This window comes from Dendrobates tinctorius, unplaced genomic scaffold (genome assembly GCF_039654945.1).
Source record: "Dendrobates tinctorius isolate UK_male_01 unplaced genomic scaffold, ASM3965494v1 ptg000179l, whole genome shotgun sequence".
Lineage (NCBI taxonomy): Eukaryota > Metazoa > Chordata > Amphibia > Anura > Dendrobatidae > Dendrobates > Dendrobates tinctorius.
The window spans coordinates 404,707-422,568 of record NW_027361846.1 but is presented as its reverse complement, the minus strand read 5'-3'; the positions used below and the strand labels follow the sequence as shown (position 1 = coordinate 422,568).

General features: G+C 58.9%; 2 protein-coding genes across 4 annotated transcripts in view; one reads left to right on the top strand and one right to left on the bottom strand.

The window, feature by feature from the left end:
- The first annotated feature begins 4,084 nt into the window (after positions 1-4,084).
- Positions 4,085-17,415, top strand: CHPF2 (chondroitin polymerizing factor 2). The gene is given in 8 exon segments (XM_073551699.1): positions 4,085-4,202; positions 8,099-8,132; positions 10,046-10,297; positions 10,484-11,048; positions 11,184-11,366; positions 11,728-11,907; positions 11,909-12,131; positions 12,134-17,415. Coding segments are annotated over 6 exon segments (2,253 nt in total). The 5' UTR covers positions 4,085-4,202; positions 8,099-8,132; position 10,046; the 3' UTR covers positions 12,985-17,415.
- Positions 13,848-17,862, bottom strand: part of SMARCD3 (SWI/SNF related BAF chromatin remodeling complex subunit D3) — a 346,153-nt gene continuing 342,138 nt past the window's right edge. For all 3 annotated transcript variants that reach the window (XM_073551701.1, XM_073551702.1, XM_073551700.1), the window contains exon 13: positions 13,848-14,693. In XM_073551701.1, the coding sequence (XP_073407802.1) occupies positions 14,640-14,693 (54 nt within the window). In that variant the 3' untranslated portion in view covers positions 13,848-14,639. The remainder of the gene's footprint in view (positions 14,694-17,862) is intronic.

The following is a 17,862-nucleotide window of genomic DNA, read 5'->3' as shown; positions in this document are numbered from 1 at the left end:
ATATTGTCCCCCCACACTGTTCCTCTCCATATTGTCCCTCTCTATTTTGTCCCCCCACACTCTGTCCCTCTTTATTTTGTCCCCCCCACTCTATCCCTCTCCATATTGTCCCCTCACACTCTGTTCATCCCTACATTGTCCCCCACACTCTGTCCCTCTCCATATTGTCCCCCCACACTGTTCCTCTCCATATTGTCCCCCCACACTCTGTCCCTCTCTATTTTGTCCCCCCACACTCTATTCCTCTCCATATTGTCCTCCCACACTCTGTTCATCCCTACATTGTCCCCCCACACTCTGTTCCTCTCCATATTGTCCCCCCATGCTCTGTCCCTCTCCATATTGTCTCCCCACACTCTGTTCATCCCTACTTTGTCCCCCCACACTGTTCTTCCCTACATTGTCCCCCCCACACTCTGTCCCTCTCCATATCATTCCCCCACACTCTGTTCCTCTCCATATTGTCCCCCCACACTCTGTTCATCCCTACATTGTCCCCCCACACTCTGTCCCTCTCCATATTGTCCCCCCACACTCTGTTCATCCCTACATTGTCCCCCCACACTCTGTCCCTCTCCATATTGTCCCCCCACACTCTGTTCCTCTCTATTTTGTCCCCCCACACTCTGTCCCTCTGTTTTGTCCCCCCACACTCTGTCCCTCTCTATTTTGTCCCCCCACACTCTGTCCCTCTCTTTTGTCCCCCCCACACTCTGTCCCTCTCCATATTGTCCCCCCACTCTGTCCCTCTCTGTTTTGTCCCCCCACACTCTGTTCCTCTCTATTTTGTCCCCCCACACTCTGTCCCTCTCTACATTGTCCCCCCACACTCTGTCCCTCTCCATATTGCCCCCCACACTCTGTTCCTCTCTATTTTATCCCCCTACACTCTGTCCCTCTCCATATTGTCCCCCCACACTGTCTCTCTCCATATTGCCCCCCCACACTCTGTTCCTCTCTATTTTGTCCCCCACACTCTGTCCCTCTTTATATTGTCCCCCCACACTCTGTCCCTATCCATATTGTCCCCCCACACTCTGTTCCTCTCTATTTTGTCCCCCTACACTCTGTCCCTCTCCATATTGTCCCCCCACACTCTGTTCCTCTCTATTTTGTCCCCCCACACGCTGTCCCTCTCCATATTGTCCCCCACACTCTGTCCCTCTCCATATTGTCCCCCAACACTCTGTTCATCCCTAGATTGTCCCCCCACATTCTGTTCCTCTCCATATTGTCTCCCCACACTCTGTTCATCCCTACATTGTCCCCCCACACTCTGTTCCTCTCCATATTGTCTCCCTACACTCTGTCCCTCTCCATATTGTCCCCCCACACTCTGTTCATCCCTACATTGTCCTCCCACACTCTGTTCATCCCTACATTGTCCCCCCACACTCTGTTCCTCTCCATATTGTCCCCCCACACTGTTCCTCTCCATATTGTCCCCCCACACTCTGTCCTTCTCCATATTGTCCCCCCACACTCTGTCCCTCTCTACATTGTCCCCCCACACTCTGTCCCTCTCTATACTGTCCCCCCACTCTGTCCCTCTCCATATTGTCCCCCCACACTCTGTCCCTCTCCATATTGTCCCCCCACACTCTGTCCCTCTCCATATTGTCCCCCCACACTCTTCCTCTCTATTTTGTCCCCCCACACTCTGTTCATCCCTACATTGTCCCCCCACACTCTGTCCCTCTCTATTTTGTCCCCCCACACTCTGTCCCTCTCCATATTGTCCCCCCACACTCTGTTCATCCCTACATTGTCCCCCCACACTCTGTCCCTCTCTATTTTGTCCCCCCACACTCTGTCCCTCTCCATATTGTCCCCCCACACTCTGTTCCTCTCCATATTGTCCCCCCACACTCTGTTCATCCCTACATTGTCCCCCCACACTCTGTCCCTCTCTATTTTGTCCCCCCACACTCTGTCCCTCTCCATATTGTCCCCCCACACTCTGTTCATCCCTACATTGTCCCCCCACACTCTGTTCCCGTCCATATTGTCCCCCCACACTCTGTCCCTCTCCATATTGTCCCCCCACACTCTGTTCATCCCTACATTGTCCCCCCACACTCTGTTCCTCTCCATATTGTCCCCCCACACTGTTCCTCTCCATATTGTCCCCCCACACTCTGTCCCTCTCTACTTTGTCCCCCCACACTATGTCCCTCTCTATTTTGTCCCCCCACACTCTATCCCTCTCCATATTGTCCTCCCACTCTGTTCATCCCTACATTGTCCCCCCACACTGTTCTTCCCTACATTGTCCCCCCCACACTCTGTCCCTCTCCATATTGTCCCCCCACACTCTGTTCATCCCTACATTGTCCCCCCACACTCTGTCCCTCTCCATATTGTCCCCGCACACTCTGTTCCTCTCTATTTTGTCCCCCCACACTCTGTCCCTCTGTTTTGTCCCCCCACACTCTGTTCCTCTCTATTTTGTCCCCCCACACTGTCCCTCTCTATTTTGTCCCCCCACACTCTGTCGCTCTCTATTTTGTCCCCCCACACTCTGTCCCTCTCCATATTGTCCCCCCACACTCTGTTCATCCCTACATTGTCCCCCCACACTCTGTTCCTCTCCATATTGTCCCCCCACACTGTTCCTCTCCATATTGTCCCCCCACACTCTGTCCCTCTCTATTTTGTCCCCCCACACTCTGTCCCTCTCCATATTGTCCCCCCACACTCTATCCCTCTCCATATTGTCCTCCCACACTCTGTTCATCCCTACATTGTCCCCCCACACTCTGTTCCTCTCCATATTGTCCCCCCACACTCTGTCCCTCTCCATATTGTCTCCCCACACTCTGTTCATCCCTACTTTGTCCCCCCCACACTCTGTCCCTCTCCATATCATTCCCCCACACTCTGTTCCTCTCTATTTTGTCCCCCCACACTCTGTCCCTGTTTTGTCCCCCCACACTCTGTCCCTCTCTATTTTGTCCCCCCACTCTCTGTCCCTCTCTATTTTGTCCCCCCACACTCTGTCCCTCTCCATATTGTCCCCCCACACTCTGTCCCTCTCTATTTTGTCCCCCCACACTCTGTTCCTCTCTATTTTGTCCCCCCACACTCTGTCCCTCTCCATATTGTCCCCCCACACTCTGTTCCTCTCTATTTTGTCCCCCCACACTCTGTCCCTCTGTTTTGTCCCCCCACACTCTGTCCCCCCACACTCTGTTCCTCTCTATTTTGTCCCCCCACACTCTGTTCCTCTCTATATTGTCCCCCCACACTCTGTTCCTCTCTATATTGTCCCCCCACACTCTGTCCCTCTCTATATTGTCCCCCCACACTCTGTCCCTCTCTATTTTGTCCCCCCACACTCTGTCCCTCTCTATTTTGTCCCCCCACACTCTGTCCCTCTCCATATTGTCCCCCCACACTCTGTCCCTCTCTGTTTTGTCCCCCCACACTCTGTTCCTCTCCATATTGTCCCCCCACACTCTGTTCCTCTCTATTTTGTCCCCCCACACTGTTCCTCTCCATATTGTCCCCCCACACTCTGTCCCTCTCTATTTTGTCCCCCCACACTCTGTCCTTCTCCATATTGTCCCCCCACACTCTGTCCCTCTCCATATTGTCCCCCCACACTCTGTCCCTCTCCATATTGTCCCCCCACACTCTGTCCCTCTCTATATTGTCCCCCCACACTCTGTCCCTCTCTATATTGTCCCCCCACACTCTGTTCCTTTCCATATTGTCCCCCCACACTCTGTTCCTCTCTATTTTGTCCCCCTACACTCTGTTCCTCTCCATATTGTCCCCCCACACTCTGTCCCTCTCTATATTGTCCCCCCACACTCTGTCCCTCTCCATATTGTCCCCCCACCCTCTGTCCCTCTCTACATTGTCCCCCCACAGTCTGTCCCTCTCCATATTGTTGGCCAATTTGGAACCGGAAAGAAAATACGGAGGAAATCGTCCTGTGACGTCACTACTACGTAGCGTTATTATTGGGGGCGGGGTTAATGGAGTATCACCGCCCCTTCCGTCGCATCATGTGACCACTGAGGATCACGTGATCCTCCTAGCTCCGGAATTTCCTGTTATTTTTCATCAGCTTTATTAGTGCGAACACGAAGATCCTGCAGGGGGCGTGGCCGAGATCATGTGACTACTGCTCCGTGCTCTCTATATATAGAGCCGAGTCTGGAGCTGCGGGCTGAGAGACGGAGACTGCGAGCGGGGTGAGCAGGGAGCGGAGCCGGGAGAGGAGGACGGGGGTGAGGAGGGAACGGAGAGGGGGACGGGGGGTGAGGAGGGAACGGAGAGGGGGACGGGGGGTGAGGAGGGAACGGAGAGGGGGACGGGGGGAGAGGAGGGAACGGAGAGGGGGACGGGGGGGAGAGAGGGGGACGGGGGGAGAGGAGGGAGCGGAGCCGGGAGAGGAGGACGGGGGTGAGGAGGGAACGGAGCCGGGAGAGGAGGACGGGGGTGAGGAGGGAGCGGAGCCGGGAGAGGAGGACGGGGGAGAGGAGGGAGCGGAGCCGGGAGAGGAGGACGGGGGTGAGGAGGGAGCGGAGCCGGGAGAGGAGGACGGGGGAGAGGAGGGAGCGGAGCCGGGAGAGGAGGACGGGGGTGAGGAGGGAGCGGAGCCGGGAGAGGAGGACGGGGGTGAGGAGGGAGCGGAGCCGGGAGAGGAGGACGGGGGTGAGGAGGGAGCGGAGCCGGGAGAGGGGGACGGGGGGTGAGGAGGGAGCGGAGCCGGGAGAGGGGGACGGGGGTGAGGAGGGAGAGGAGGACGGGGGTGAGGAGGACGGGGGTGAGGAGGGAGCGGAGCCGGGAGAGGAGGACGGGGGTGAGGAGGACGGGGGTGAGGAGGACGGGGGTGAGGAGGGAGCGGAGCCGGGAGAGGAGGACGGGGGGTGAGGAGGGGAGCGGAGAGGAGGACGGGGGTGAGGAGGGAGAGGAGGACGGGGGTGAGGAGGACGGGGGTGAGGAGGGAGCGGAGCCGGGAGAGGAGGACGGGGGGTGAGGAGGACGGGGGGTGAGGAGGGAGCGGAGCCGGGAGAGGAGGACGGGGGTGAGGAGGGAGCGGAGAGGAGGACGGGGGTGAGGAGGGAGCGGAGCCGGGAGAGGGGGACGGGGGTGAGGAGGGAGCGGAGAGGAGGACGGGGGTGAGGAGGGAGCGGAGCCGGGAGAGGACGGGGGTGAGGAGGGAGCGGAGCCGGGAGAGGAGGACGGGGGTGAGGAGGGAGCGGAGCCGGGAGAGGAGGACGGGGGTGAGGAGGGAGCGGAGCCGGGAGAGGAGGACGGGGGTGAGGAGGACGGGGGTGAGGAGGACGGGGGTGAGGAGGGAGCGGAGCCGGGAGAGGAGGACGGGGGTGAGGAGGGAGCGGAGAGGAGGACGGGGGTGAGGAGGGAGCGGAGCCGGGAGAGGGGGACGGGGGTGAGGAGGGAGCGGAGCCGGGAGAGGGGGACGGGGGTGAGGAGGGAGCGGAGAGGAGGACGGGGGTGAGGAGGGAGCGGAGCCGGGAGAGGAGGACGGGGGTGAGGAGGGAGCGGAGCCGGGAGAGGACGGGGGTGAGGAGGGAGCGGAGCCGGGAGAGGAGGACGGGGGGTGAGGAGGGAGCGGAGCCGGGAGAGGGGGACGGGGGTGAGGAGGGAGCGGAGCCGGGAGAGGGGGACAGGGGTGAGGAGGGAGCGGAGCCGGGAGAGGAGGACAGGGGGTGAGGAGGGAGCGGAGCCGGGAGAGGAGGACGGGGGTGAGGAGGACGGGGGTGAGGAGGGAGCGGAGCCGGGAGAGGAGGACGGGGGTGAGGAGGGAGCGGAGCCGGGAGAGGAGGACGGGGGTGAGGAGGGAGCGGAGCCGGGAGAGGAGGACGGGGGTGAGGAGGGAGCGGAGCCGGGAGAGGAGGACGGGGGTGAGGAGGGAGCGGAGCCGGGTGAGGAGGACGGGGGTGAGGAGGACGGGGGTGAGGAGGACGGGGGTGAGGAGGGGAGCGGAGCCGGGAGAGGAGGACGGGGGTGAGGAGGGAGCGGAGCCGGGAGAGGAGGACGGGGGTGAGGAGGGAGCGGAGCCGGGAGAGGAGGACGGGGGTGAGGAGGGAGCGGAGCCGGGTGAGGAGGACGGGGGTGAGGAGGACGGGGGTGAGGAGGGAGCGGAGCCGGGAGAGGAGGACGGGGGTGAGGAGGACGGGGGTGAGGAGGGAGCGGAGCCGGGAGAGGAGGACGGGGGTGAGGAGGGAGCGGAGAGGAGGACGGGGGTGAGGAGGGAGCGGAGCCGGGAGAGGGGGACGGGGGGTGAGGAGGGAGCGGAGAGGAGGACGGGGGTGAGGAGGGAGCGGAGCCGGGAGAGGACGGGGGTGAGGAGGGAGCGGAGCCGGGAGAGGAGGACGGGGGTGAGGAGGGAGCGGAGCCGGGAGAGGAGGACGGGGGTGAGGAGGGAGCGGAGCCGGGAGAGGAGGACGGGGGTGAGGAGGACGGGGGTGAGGAGGGAGCGGAGCCGGGAGAGGAGGACGGGGGTGAGGAGGGAGCGGAGAGGAGGACGGGGGTGAGGAGGGAGCGGAGCCGGGAGAGGGGGACGGGGGTGAGGAGGGAGCGGAGCCGGGAGAGGGGGACGGGGGTGAGGAGGGAGCGGAGAGGAGGACGGGGGTGAGGAGGGAGCGGAGCCGGGAGAGGAGGACGGGGGTGAGGAGGGAGCGGAGCCGGGAGAGGACGGGGGTGAGGAGGGAGCGGAGCCGGGAGAGGAGGACGGGGGTGAGGAGGGAGCGGAGCCGGGAGAGGGGGACGGGGGTGAGGAGGGAGCGGAGCCGGGAGAGGGGGACAGGGGTGAGGAGGGGAGCGGAGCCGGGAGAGGAGGACAGGGGTGAGGAGGGAGCGGAGCCGGGAGAGGAGGACGGGGGTGAGGAGGGAGCGGAGCCGGGAGAGGAGGACGGGGGTGAGGAGGGAGCGGAGCCGGGAGAGGAGGACGGGGGTGAGGAGGGAGCGGAGCCGGGAGAGGAGGACGGGGGTGAGGAGGGAGCGGAGCCGGGAGAGGAGGACGGGGGTGAGGTGGGAGCGGAGCCGGGTGAGGAGGACGGGGGTGAGGAGGACGGGGGTGAGGAGGACGGGGGTGAGGAGGGAGCGGAGCCGGGAGAGGAGGACGGGGGGTGAGGAGGGAGCGGAGCCGGGAGAGGAGGACGGGGGTGAGGAGGGAGCGGAGCCGGGAGAGGAGGACGGGGGTGAGGAGGGAGCGGAGCCGGGTGAGGAGGACGGGGGTGAGGAGGACGGGGGTGAGGAGGACGGGGGTGAGGAGGGAGCGGAGCCGGGAGAGGAGGACGGGGGTGAGGAGGGAGCGGAGCCGGGAGAGGAGGACGGGGGTGAGGAGGACGGGGGTGAGGAGGGAGCGGAGCCGGGAGAGGAGGACGGGGGTGAGGAGGGAGCGGAGAGGAGGACGGGGGTGAGGAGGGAGCGGAGCCGGGAGAGGGGGACGGGGGTGAGGAGGGAGCGGAGAGGAGGACGGGGGTGAGGAGGGAGCGGAGCCGGGAGAGGAGGACGGGGGTGAGGAGGGAGCGGAGCCGGGAGAGGACGGGGGTGAGGAGGGAGCGGAGCCGGGAGAGGAGGACGGGGGTGAGGAGGACGGGGGTGAGGAGGGAGCGGAGCCGGGAGAGGGGGACGGGGGTGAGGAGGGAGCGGAGCCGGGAGAGGGGGACGGGGGTGAGGAGGGAGCGGAGCCGGAGAGGAGGACGGGGGTGAGGAGGGAGCGGAGCCGGGAGAGGGGGACGGGGGTGAGGAGGGAGCGGAGAGGAGGACGGGGGTGAGGAGGGAGCGGAGCCGGGAGAGGAGGACGGGGGTGAGGAGGACGGGGGTGAGGAGGGAGCGGAGCCGGGAGAGGGGGACGGGGGTGAGGAGGGAGCGGAGAGGAGGACGGGGGTGAGGAGGGAGCGGAGCCGGGAGAGGGGGACGGGGGTGAGGAGGGAGCGGAGAGGAGGACGGGGGTGAGGAGGGAGCGGAGCCGGGAGAGGGGGACGGGGTATGAGATGTGGATGGAAGACGGGGGAGTACTTGCCCCCATTCCTATCCGTACATCCTACAACTGTTCACTGCGCAGCTCTTGCTGTAGTTTGCTTGTTGTCTGACAGTGCTCGTGTCTGTCTTGCAGGCGGTGATGTCGCGCCTCTTTTCCGGAGTCACAGGTAATGTCGGCTTTGAATGGTCTGTTGCAATTCTCAGGGTTGCACAACTACTGCTGGCTCCTTTCTCTCTGCCCCTCCCCCTGTCTCTCTCACTCTTGCCCTCTCTGTCTGTCTCGCTCTCCCCTCCCTCCCCTCTCTCGATATCTCCTGCCCCTCCCTCCCTCTTGCCTTGTCTCTCTCGCCCCTCCCCGTCTCTCCTTCCTCTGTCTCACCCCTCCACCCCGTCTCGCCCTCTCTCTCTCGACCCTCACCCCGTCTTCCTCTCTTTCCCGCTCTGTCTGTGTCGCCCCTCCACCTGTCTCGCTCTCTCCTCCCCTCTCTCGATATCTCTCGCCCCTCCACTCTCTTGCCCTCTGTCTGTCTCACGCCTGCACCCCGTCTCTCGCCCCTCCCCGTCTCCCTCTCTCTCGCTCTTGCCCTCTGTCTCTCTCGTCCCTCCCCCTGTCTCCCTCCCTCTCTCTCGCACTCTTGCCCTCTGTCTCGCCCTCCACCCCGTCTCGCCCTCTGTCTCTCTCGCCCCTCTCTCCTTCTGTCTCTCTCACCCCTCCCCCTGTCTCCCTCTTGCCCTCTGTCTCTCTCCACCCTGTCTCACCCTCTCTCTCTCGACCCTCACCCTGTCTCCCTCTCTTTCCCGCTCTGTCTGTCGCCCCTCCACCTGTCTCGCTCTCTCCTCCCCTCTCGATATCTCTCGCCCCTCCACTCTCGCCCTGTCTGTCTCACGCCTGCACCCCGTCTCTCGCCCCTCCCCGTCTCCCTCCCTCTCTCGCGCACTCTTGCCCTGTCTTGCCCTCTGTCTCCCTCCCTCTCTCTCACACTCTTGCCCTCTGTCTCGCACCTCCACCCCGTCACCCTCTCTGTCTCTCTTGCCCTCTGTCTCTCTCGATATCTCTCACCCTCTTGCCTTCTGTCTGTCTCGCCCCTCCACCCCGTCTCGCCCTCTTGCCTTCTGTCTGTCTCGCCCCTCCACCCTGTCTCGCCCTCTTGCCTTCTGTCTCGCCCTCTTGCCTTCTGTCTCGCCCTCTTGCCTTCTGTCTCGCCCTCTTGCCTTCTGTCTCGCCCTCTTGCCTTCTGTCTGTCTCGCCCCTCCACCCAGTCTCCCTCTCTTGCCTTCTGTCTGTCTCGCCCCTCCACCCCGTCTCCCTCTCTTGCCTTCTGTCTGTCTCGCCCCTCCACCCCGTCTCCCTCTCTTGCCTTCTGTATCTCTTGCCCCTCCCCCTCTCCTCCCTTTCTGTTTCTCTCGCCCCTCCCCCGTCTCCCTCTCTCGCCCCTCCCCCCCGTCTCCCTCTCTTGCCTTCTGTATCTCTCGCCCCTCCCCCTGTCTCTTGCCCCTCCCCCTCTCCTCCCTTTCTGTTTCTCTCGCCCCTCCCCCCCGTCTCCCTCTCTCGCCCCTCGCCCCCGTCTCCCTCTCTCGCCCCCGTCTCCCTCTCTCGCCCCCGTCTCCCTCTCTCGCCCCCCCGTCTCCCTCTCTCGCCCCCCCGTCTCCCTCTCTCGCCCCCCCGTCTCCCTCTCTCGCCCCCCCGTCTCCCTCTCTCGCCCCCCCGTCTCCCTCTCTCGCCCCCCCGTCTCCCTCTCTCGCCCCTCCCCCCCGTCTCCCTCTCTCGCCCCTCCCCCCCCGTCTCCCTCTCTCGCCCCTCCCCCCCCGTCTCCCTCTCTCGCCCCTCCCCCCCCCGTCTCCCTCTCTCGCCCCTCCCCCCCCCGTCTCCCTCTCTCGCCCCTCCCCCCCCGTCTCCCTCTCTCGCCCCTCCCCCCCCCGTCTCCCTCTCTCGCCCCTCCCCCCCCCGTCTCCCCCTCCTCTTGCCCTCTCTGTGTCTCTCCCCTCGCCACCCTCTTGATGTCTCGCCCTCTGTCTCGCCTCTCTTGCTCCGCTGCCCTAGCTTTGGCCCCTTTCCTCCATGTCCCTCTCTTCTCCGCAGGATGGGTCCCAGACTTCCATCGCTCCTCTTGGGGCTCCTGCGCCCAGCGCTCCCCCTCATCCTGGGCTTGTCCATAGGCTGCAGCCTGAGCCTCCTGCGGGTCTCCTGGATCCAGGACGAGGAGCCCCCCTGTGTGGACAATCTGCTCAACATCCACAGACTAGAACCTGAGCAGCAAGATGCCCACGACCTGAGACCCAGGATTGTTCCCTATAGTCACAAGCCGCACGCTGCCCACAGGAAGGTGCTGAGGTGGGTGCGGGGCAGCAGGGCGCTATCTCTGCTCTGAAGGTGGGGGGTGGGACAGATGAATCCTGGGTAATGGAACATTGTGGCAGGGGGCCCCAGCATGGACAGTGCCAAGATTACTACACGGGGTGGGGGCCTCCTGCCTATTGGTGGTTCTGGTATTGATGTGTTTCCCCAATCTCCCCACAGGACCCGCTACATCCAGTCGGAGCTGGGGTTCAGAGAGCGCCTCGCGGTGGTCGTCTTGTCCTCCCGCTCCACACTGAACTCTCTCGCTGTGGCTGTGAATCGGACGCTCTCACCTCATGTAAGCCGTCTAATGTTTTTCACAGGGGCCCGAGGCCCTAAGGTACCCTCAGGAATGGAGGTAGTGTCCCATGGTGATGAACGGCCGGTATGGGTGATGTACCACACGCTGCGGTACATAGAGGTCCATCTTCTCTCCATATATGACTGGTTCTACGTCTCCCAGGACGAGTCCTTCACCAGCGGCTTCCACCTGCAGGACGTCATCAGTCACCTGAGCCCAGGGCCCCCCGTCTACTTGGGCCAGCCCACGGAGTTCATTGGAGGTCAAGAAGGCTGGCGGTACTGCCATGGCGGCTCTGGGTACCTCCTCTCCAGGGCCCTGCTCCTCAGCTTAGGGCCACACTTGGACTTCTGTCGAACAGATATACTGAGTTCTAGACCAGATGAATGGTTGGGGCGCTGCCTGCAGGACACTCTGGGCATTGCGTGTGCAGAGTCATCCCAGGTAATGACCAAGTTCTTGGTTACCTCCTCATGCCTCGCGCGATAGCTCTGCACGCTCACCGCATTGTGCACCGTGCTCGCTCCTGTATTTCAGACTCCATAGTTTTGTAATTCCTTTTCACTCCTGTCACTTTAGGGCCTACATTTTGTTTCTTACAACCTTCCAAGAAATACTGATGTAGACACTCTGGATGAGACCCTGCTGGGGTCTGTGCTCTCCGTATATCCAGTGAAAGATGCAATGGTGATGTACAAGCTTCAGCGTAAACTTGGCCAGATCAGACTGCAGCGGACGTATGGTCGGATCCAGCGGCTCCAGGTGACCATAGGTTGTGCTTCCCACCACCTCGACTGTCCAGTCTTCTCCGTCGGTAGCTGCAGCTTAGCGACCGTGTCTAGAAAGGGTGTGCGGTAGTATCACACGCTCAGGAGAAGTCTGTGCAGGAGGGTAGGAGATTGTAAAGGGTGCCGACATGTTTATATAGGGTGGATTATAGAGGAACCTGCCCTCTGCCGGCATAACCGGTACCGTGCAGGAACGGTTGGGAGGGACGGTCGTCGGGCACGGCAGGGACGGACTGGACTATGTGGACAATGCGCGCTGGTTGGGATGGGCGTAGGACTTTTTTCATTTTAGTTTTTGTTATAATTACTAACTACATGTCTTTCCTTTGTTTCAGAGCGAGATCCAGAATCTGTCCTCCTTCACACCAGACGGACACGCTGGCCTCTTCTGGCCTGTGGGTGTGAATCCACCATTCAGTCCCACATCTCGGTTTGATTTGTTGACTTGGGAGTATTTCACAGAGATGCACACATTCTCCTGCCCGGATGGGAGCCCCAAGTGTCCTCTGCAGGGCGTGTGGCTGCTGGGACATCCAGCAGGTCCTGGAAGAGGCTCTGCATCAGCTCAATCAGCGTTACCTTCCATGGCTGCACTTCAGAAAGCGTCGACTGCTCAATGGGTACAGACGCTTTGATCCCTCAAGGGGGATGGAGTACATGCTCGATCTTCTGTTAGAAGCTGTCACGCAGAAGGGTCATGCTGCTATGATAACCAAGCGCCTTAGCCTTCTGCGCCCCCTGGTCTTGTGGAGATCCTTCCTATGCCATATGTGACAGAGGCCACAAGGGTCCAGTTGGTGTTGCCTCTATTGCCGTCTGACCTTGGCCATATTGCTGGTTTTCTTGATGCTTTTGCAACAAACCTTGTGGACCCTCAGGAGAATGTAGCCCTGAATGTGCTGTTGGTGTACGACGTGAGCTCCTCTGGGCAGGACAAGGATGTTTATGAGGAGGTGCGCTCTATGGTGACAGAGCTAGAAAGACGTTATACATTCCTTCGCCTGGAGCTAGCCAACGTACGCACGGAGTCCCCATCTCAGGTGCGCCTCATGGAGGTGGTTTCCAAAAAGTACTCAATGGACACACTCTTCTTCCTTGTGAGTGTATGGAGCGAGGTAACAACTGAGGCATTGAATCGTTGCCGGATGAACACCATTGGCGCCTGGCAGGTGTTTTCCCCCGTCCATTATCAGGAGTACAACCCTGAGGTGTTGCGTCATGGCTTTTCTGGTACACCGTCTGCAGAATTCCTTCATGATGGACATTTTGACCGTCTGTCTTCCTCTGAATTCTGCTTCTATAACTCAGATTTCATGAGAGCTAGAAGCCGGATGACAGTGGAGGTGCAGGAGGAAGCTGACGAGGATAATGGCGCCGTGGAGCTGCTGGAGTTATTCCTGCGTCACTCCGATCTCCATGTGTTTAGGGCACTGGAGCCAGCGCTGGTGCAGAGATTCTCACTAAAGAAGTGCAGCACCCACCTGTCCGGGGAGAGCTACCACCGCTGTGTGCTCGGCAATCTGGAAGCCCTGGGCTCCCGCGTTCACCTCGCTATGGCTCTATTTGACCGAGACCAGACTAACAGTACATAGACTGCAGAAACTGGGTTCTGCAAAGGGTTAATGAAATTGCTGCTTGTAAATATACAAATGACATATTTATACTGTACAGCGGGGGTCCCCAACCTGTAGCTCGGGAGGAACATGTGGCTCACGGTCCCATGAATTGTGGCTCGCGACGGTCTGCTGGAGCTAACGCACCAAGCAGGCAAACAGGTATGAGGAGCACATCTCAATATGGTGACTTGTGGGAGTCGCCTGCACAGAAGAGCAGAGCTGGATGCACATGTGCTGTTTTAGGGGTTTAGAAATGTTTTAGGTGTGGTACGCTGGCGGATGATACTACCTGTTAGAGGAGGTGCGTGGGATGCGACAGTGTTTTGGGAGTCCTTGGTGGGAGAATACTGAATGGGGGGATTGTGGGAACCCCGGATCTCAGTGTACTGCTCTGGAGTGATTTCTGTGGAAAAGCTTTGGCTATGATTACACCTGTAATGGGCAGAGACACACTGGCGTATTTCTCCTGCGATAATCGCATCGCACTGACCTGAGCATGACATCATGATGGATTACTCTGCAGCTGTCAAGCTCAGGTCAGGAGTGCAGACAGCCAGTGCGAGTTTTACAATGCGATTCTCGGACGAAAACTACGGCAGTGTGACTCCAGCCTAATGGGGGCTTTGGTTAACACGACTTTGAAGGAGATGGGAGCTGGATGTGGCTCGCGCCCCTCTCTGTGCTGAATGTGGCTCGCGACCCTCTGTCTAAGCTGAAAGAGGCTCTTGAGGTCAGAAAGGTTGGGGACCGCTGCTGTACAGACATAAAGCCATTGTCCTCCCAACAGCGGGCACTGTTGTGTGTCCATTGTGTTGTGCTCACAGTAATGACGCCCTCAGTCTCGTAGGTAAAAATGGAATTTATTGTCACAGTGTGACTACACACAGCAGCTACGACAGTGATAATCTATCTACCCCCCCAAATATCTAATGGCCCAGGTAAGCCCACAACTACTGGATGTGTGCCCTGGGGGTCTTCCTTAGTGCATTCACGGGCCAGGTGCTGAGCAGATACGCCTGGGTTGTTTGAGTTCATGGATGGCTTTGTGACCGTGCATTAAAATGCCCCAGAATTTTGTTCCTGGATAGTGGGTAACACATGAATGGCTTTGTAGCCCCTGATGGGAAGAGAAATCCACATTGTGCGGCTAATAGTCTGGGTTTTGACTGGGCTCCGGCTATAGTAAATACATGGAGGGGCCTGCAAGGCCAAAATGTGGTTCTCTTGGAGACCTTTCCAGAACATCTCCTTATGTAAAACTGTGTCTCCATATCTATGGTACCTACAACTGAGCTTTGAGTTTCATGACTTGCCTAACATCACTGTCTAATAATGATGGTGATGGCGTCTGAACGGGACCTTCCCCTGCGCAACCGACTGCCCACCTCCTCTCCCAGATATTGGCATCTGAACTTGGCCCCCGTTGCCACTTTCAATCCCAATGGAGATTGTGCAAAACTCCTGATTCCGGGAGACCAGGTGGAGCGTTTGAGCCAAGATCATGAACGAAAACCTAAGGGAGGGTTAGCGAATACCAGGCCATGAGTCCTCGTCCTGTGTATGTGCCATGAGGGAGCAGACGGGTGAGAAGCCGAGGACAGGAACGCTGACGTCACAGTGGAGGAAGACCATTATGTGTTCCGGACCCCGAGGGATTGCTCCAGCTCCTGCCGTCTCTGCTGGATCTAAAACATAGTGGGTTCAGAAAATCAGTGTGGAGTCTTCATTCGTGCCCCAGACAGACGCTGGCTAACAACTGCTATAACAAGTGCACTTCTTGTGCTACAGCCTGGGAATGAGCAGACGGTGTGTGCACTGCCTCTGGGGGGGGGGGGGTCTCCGGCCATAACAAGCCTCTCTAGTGCTACAGCCTGGGAATGAGCAGACGGTGCGTGCACTGCCTCTGGGGGGGGGGGTCTCCGGCCATAACAAGCCTCTCTAGTGCTACAGCCTGGGAATGAGCAGACGGTGCGTGCACTGCCTCTGGGGGGGGGTCTCCGGCCATAACAAGCCTCTCTAGTGCTACAGCCTGGGAATGAGCAGACGGTGCGTGCACTGCCTCTGGGGGGGGTCTCTGGCCATAACAAGCCTCTCTAGTGCTACAGCCTGGGAATGAGCAGACGGTGTGTGCACTGCCTCTGGGGGCGGTCTCCGGCCATAACAAGCCTCTCTAGTGCTACAGCCTGGGAATGAGCAGACGGTGTGTGCACTGCCTCTGGGGGCGGTCTCCGGCCATAACAAGCCTCTCTAGTGCTACAGCCTGGGAATGAGCAGACGGTGTGTGCACTGCCTCTGGGGGCGGTCTCCGGCCATAACAAGCCTCTCTAGTGCTACAGCCTGGGAATGAGCAGACGGTGTGTGCACTGCCTCTGGGGGCGGTCTCCGGCCATAACAAGCCTCTCTAGTGCTACAGCCTGGGAATGAGCAGACGGTGTGTGCACTGCCTCTGGGGGCGGTCTCCGGCCACAACAAGCCTCTCTAGTGCTACAGCCTGGGAATGAGCAGACGGTGTGTGCACTGCCTCTGGGGGCGGTCTCCGGCCATAACAAGCCTCTCTAGTGCTACAGCCTGGGAATGAGCAGACGGTGTGTGCACTGCCTCTGGGGGCGGTCTCCGGCCATAACAAGCCTCTCTAGTGCTACAGCCTGGGAATGAGCAGACGGTGTGTGCACTGCCTCTGGGGGGGTCTCCGGCCATAACAAGCCTCTCTAGTGCTACAGCCTGCGAATGAGCAGACGGTGTGTGCACTGCCTCTGGGGGGGTCTCCGGCCATAACAAGCCTCTCTAGTGCTACAGCCTGCGAATGAGCAGACGGTGTGTGCACTGCCTCTGGGGGCGGTCTCCGGCCATAACAAGCCTCTCTAGTGCTACAGCCTGGGAATGAGCAGACGGTGTGTGCACTGCTCCTGGGGCGGTCTCTACAGCCTGGGAATGAGCAGACGGTGTGTGCACTGCTCCTGGGGCGGTCTCTACAGCCTGGGAATGAGCAGACGGTGTGTGCACTGCTCCTGGGGCGGTCTCTACAGCCTGGGAATGAGCAGACGGTGTGTGCACTGCTCCTGGGGCGGTCTCTGGCCGTGTGACCCCCTAAGCGCACACTATTGTGGATTACGTACCACAGAGACTGTGGCCCAAAGAATCGCTGATCCACCCTATGTGTTGACACAATGCAGATGACTTCCTTGACATGGGTGACCTCTGGGTTCAGTCTGCCGAGGGTCGGTCTTGTGCACATGTAATCCTTCAATGCTTCCTTGCATATTAAACATATTTTTTTTAATAAAGTGGGGGGTGCTAGCTGTTTTCAGGAGCTTCTGTATGTCTGTGTAGGTTTTGCTTGTGGTTGTAATAAAACCAACCTAAATAAATTGAAGTCTTCAAAAAAATGTATAAAAGGGGGGTGTGCGGGGAAAAAGAATAGATCCCCAAGGTGGGGCTTGGTGCTGTAAAAAGAAAAAAAAAAAAGCCTATTAACCCTTACCTGGATACCGTGTAGGCCACTTCACGGTCTGCGCTGACACGGGAAGAGGAGACGTCACTACTACGAGCAGCAGGACCATGGCACCCTGTGATTGGCTGCAGTGGTCAGGTGACTGCATGCTTTTTCTGAAGGTGTGTTGCTCAAGTTACTTGACTGCTGCAGCCAATCACAGGCTGCCATGGTCCTGCTGCTGGTGGAACCATGAAGTCTTTTCCTCTGTCCGCGCAGGTCTAGCTGAGTGTTGGAGACGCGAGCAGTATTTTTCCAAGTCCAACTTGCAATATACATGGTCCAGTCTTAAGCTCCTTCCACCCCATACTAAAGTAAATGTAATAGAAATACACCACATAAAGCAGGAGCATGCACCAGAGCACATGAATAAGCAGTAAGACCGCAGGAAGCCGGGGTTTGAGGACATACCCCGAGGAGTCCGCTGCCACAGAAAGCTGTACACGGCAGTAAATCTAAACCATGAAATGCAGCACAACCCCTGATGGATTGTTTCGCCTATCGCTTCCTCATGATCTAGATCCTCCCCGGCCCCGTGAGGAAGTGATAGGCGAAACGTCCATTAGGCTTGTGCTGTCTCATGGTTTGCATTTACTGGTGTGTAGCGCCACTCTCCCTGCTGTGCCAGTGTATGTGAACTGCTGCTCTGTCTTTTTTGTGACTCGTTTTGGGGTTGCTGCTTTGTTTTCTTTTTTATCGTTAAGGCTACATTTCCGCAAGCAGTAATTTGTTGAGGTTTTGAGGATGCACACTTTCTGTATAATTTCTGCACCAATTAGGTAATTTACATTTTTATGTGCTGTGAAACGTTTGACTTTTTTTCGGTGTCATGTTCTGCATAAAGCTGATTTTGTTGTTTTTGTGTTTTGTTTTTTATACTTTTTGATATTTGGTTTTAACTAAAGATTATTCCCACAGTTGTGTGTGTTTTTTCCCTGCGGATCTTCGACATCCAATGGAATTTTATGGGAAAATCTGCATATACACACGTGGTCAAAATTGTTGTTACCCCTCAATTGATGACAGAAAAGTCCACAATGGTGACAAATAACTGGAATCTGACAAAAGTAATAATAAATAAAAAATCTATGAAAATGAACCAATGAAAGTCAGACATTGCTTTTCTGCCATGCTTCCACAGAATTTATACACAATAAACCCCATGAGATCGGCCTGGACAGAAATGATGGCACCCCTGAAAATAATGTGACAAAAGGGACATGTTACATCGCGGTGTGTCCACTAATTAGCATCACAGGTGTCTACAATCCTGGAGTCAGTGAGCGGCCGGTATAGAGGCTACAGATACTCACTGTGCTGTGTGGTGACATGGTGGGTATCACACTCAACATGGACCAGAGGAA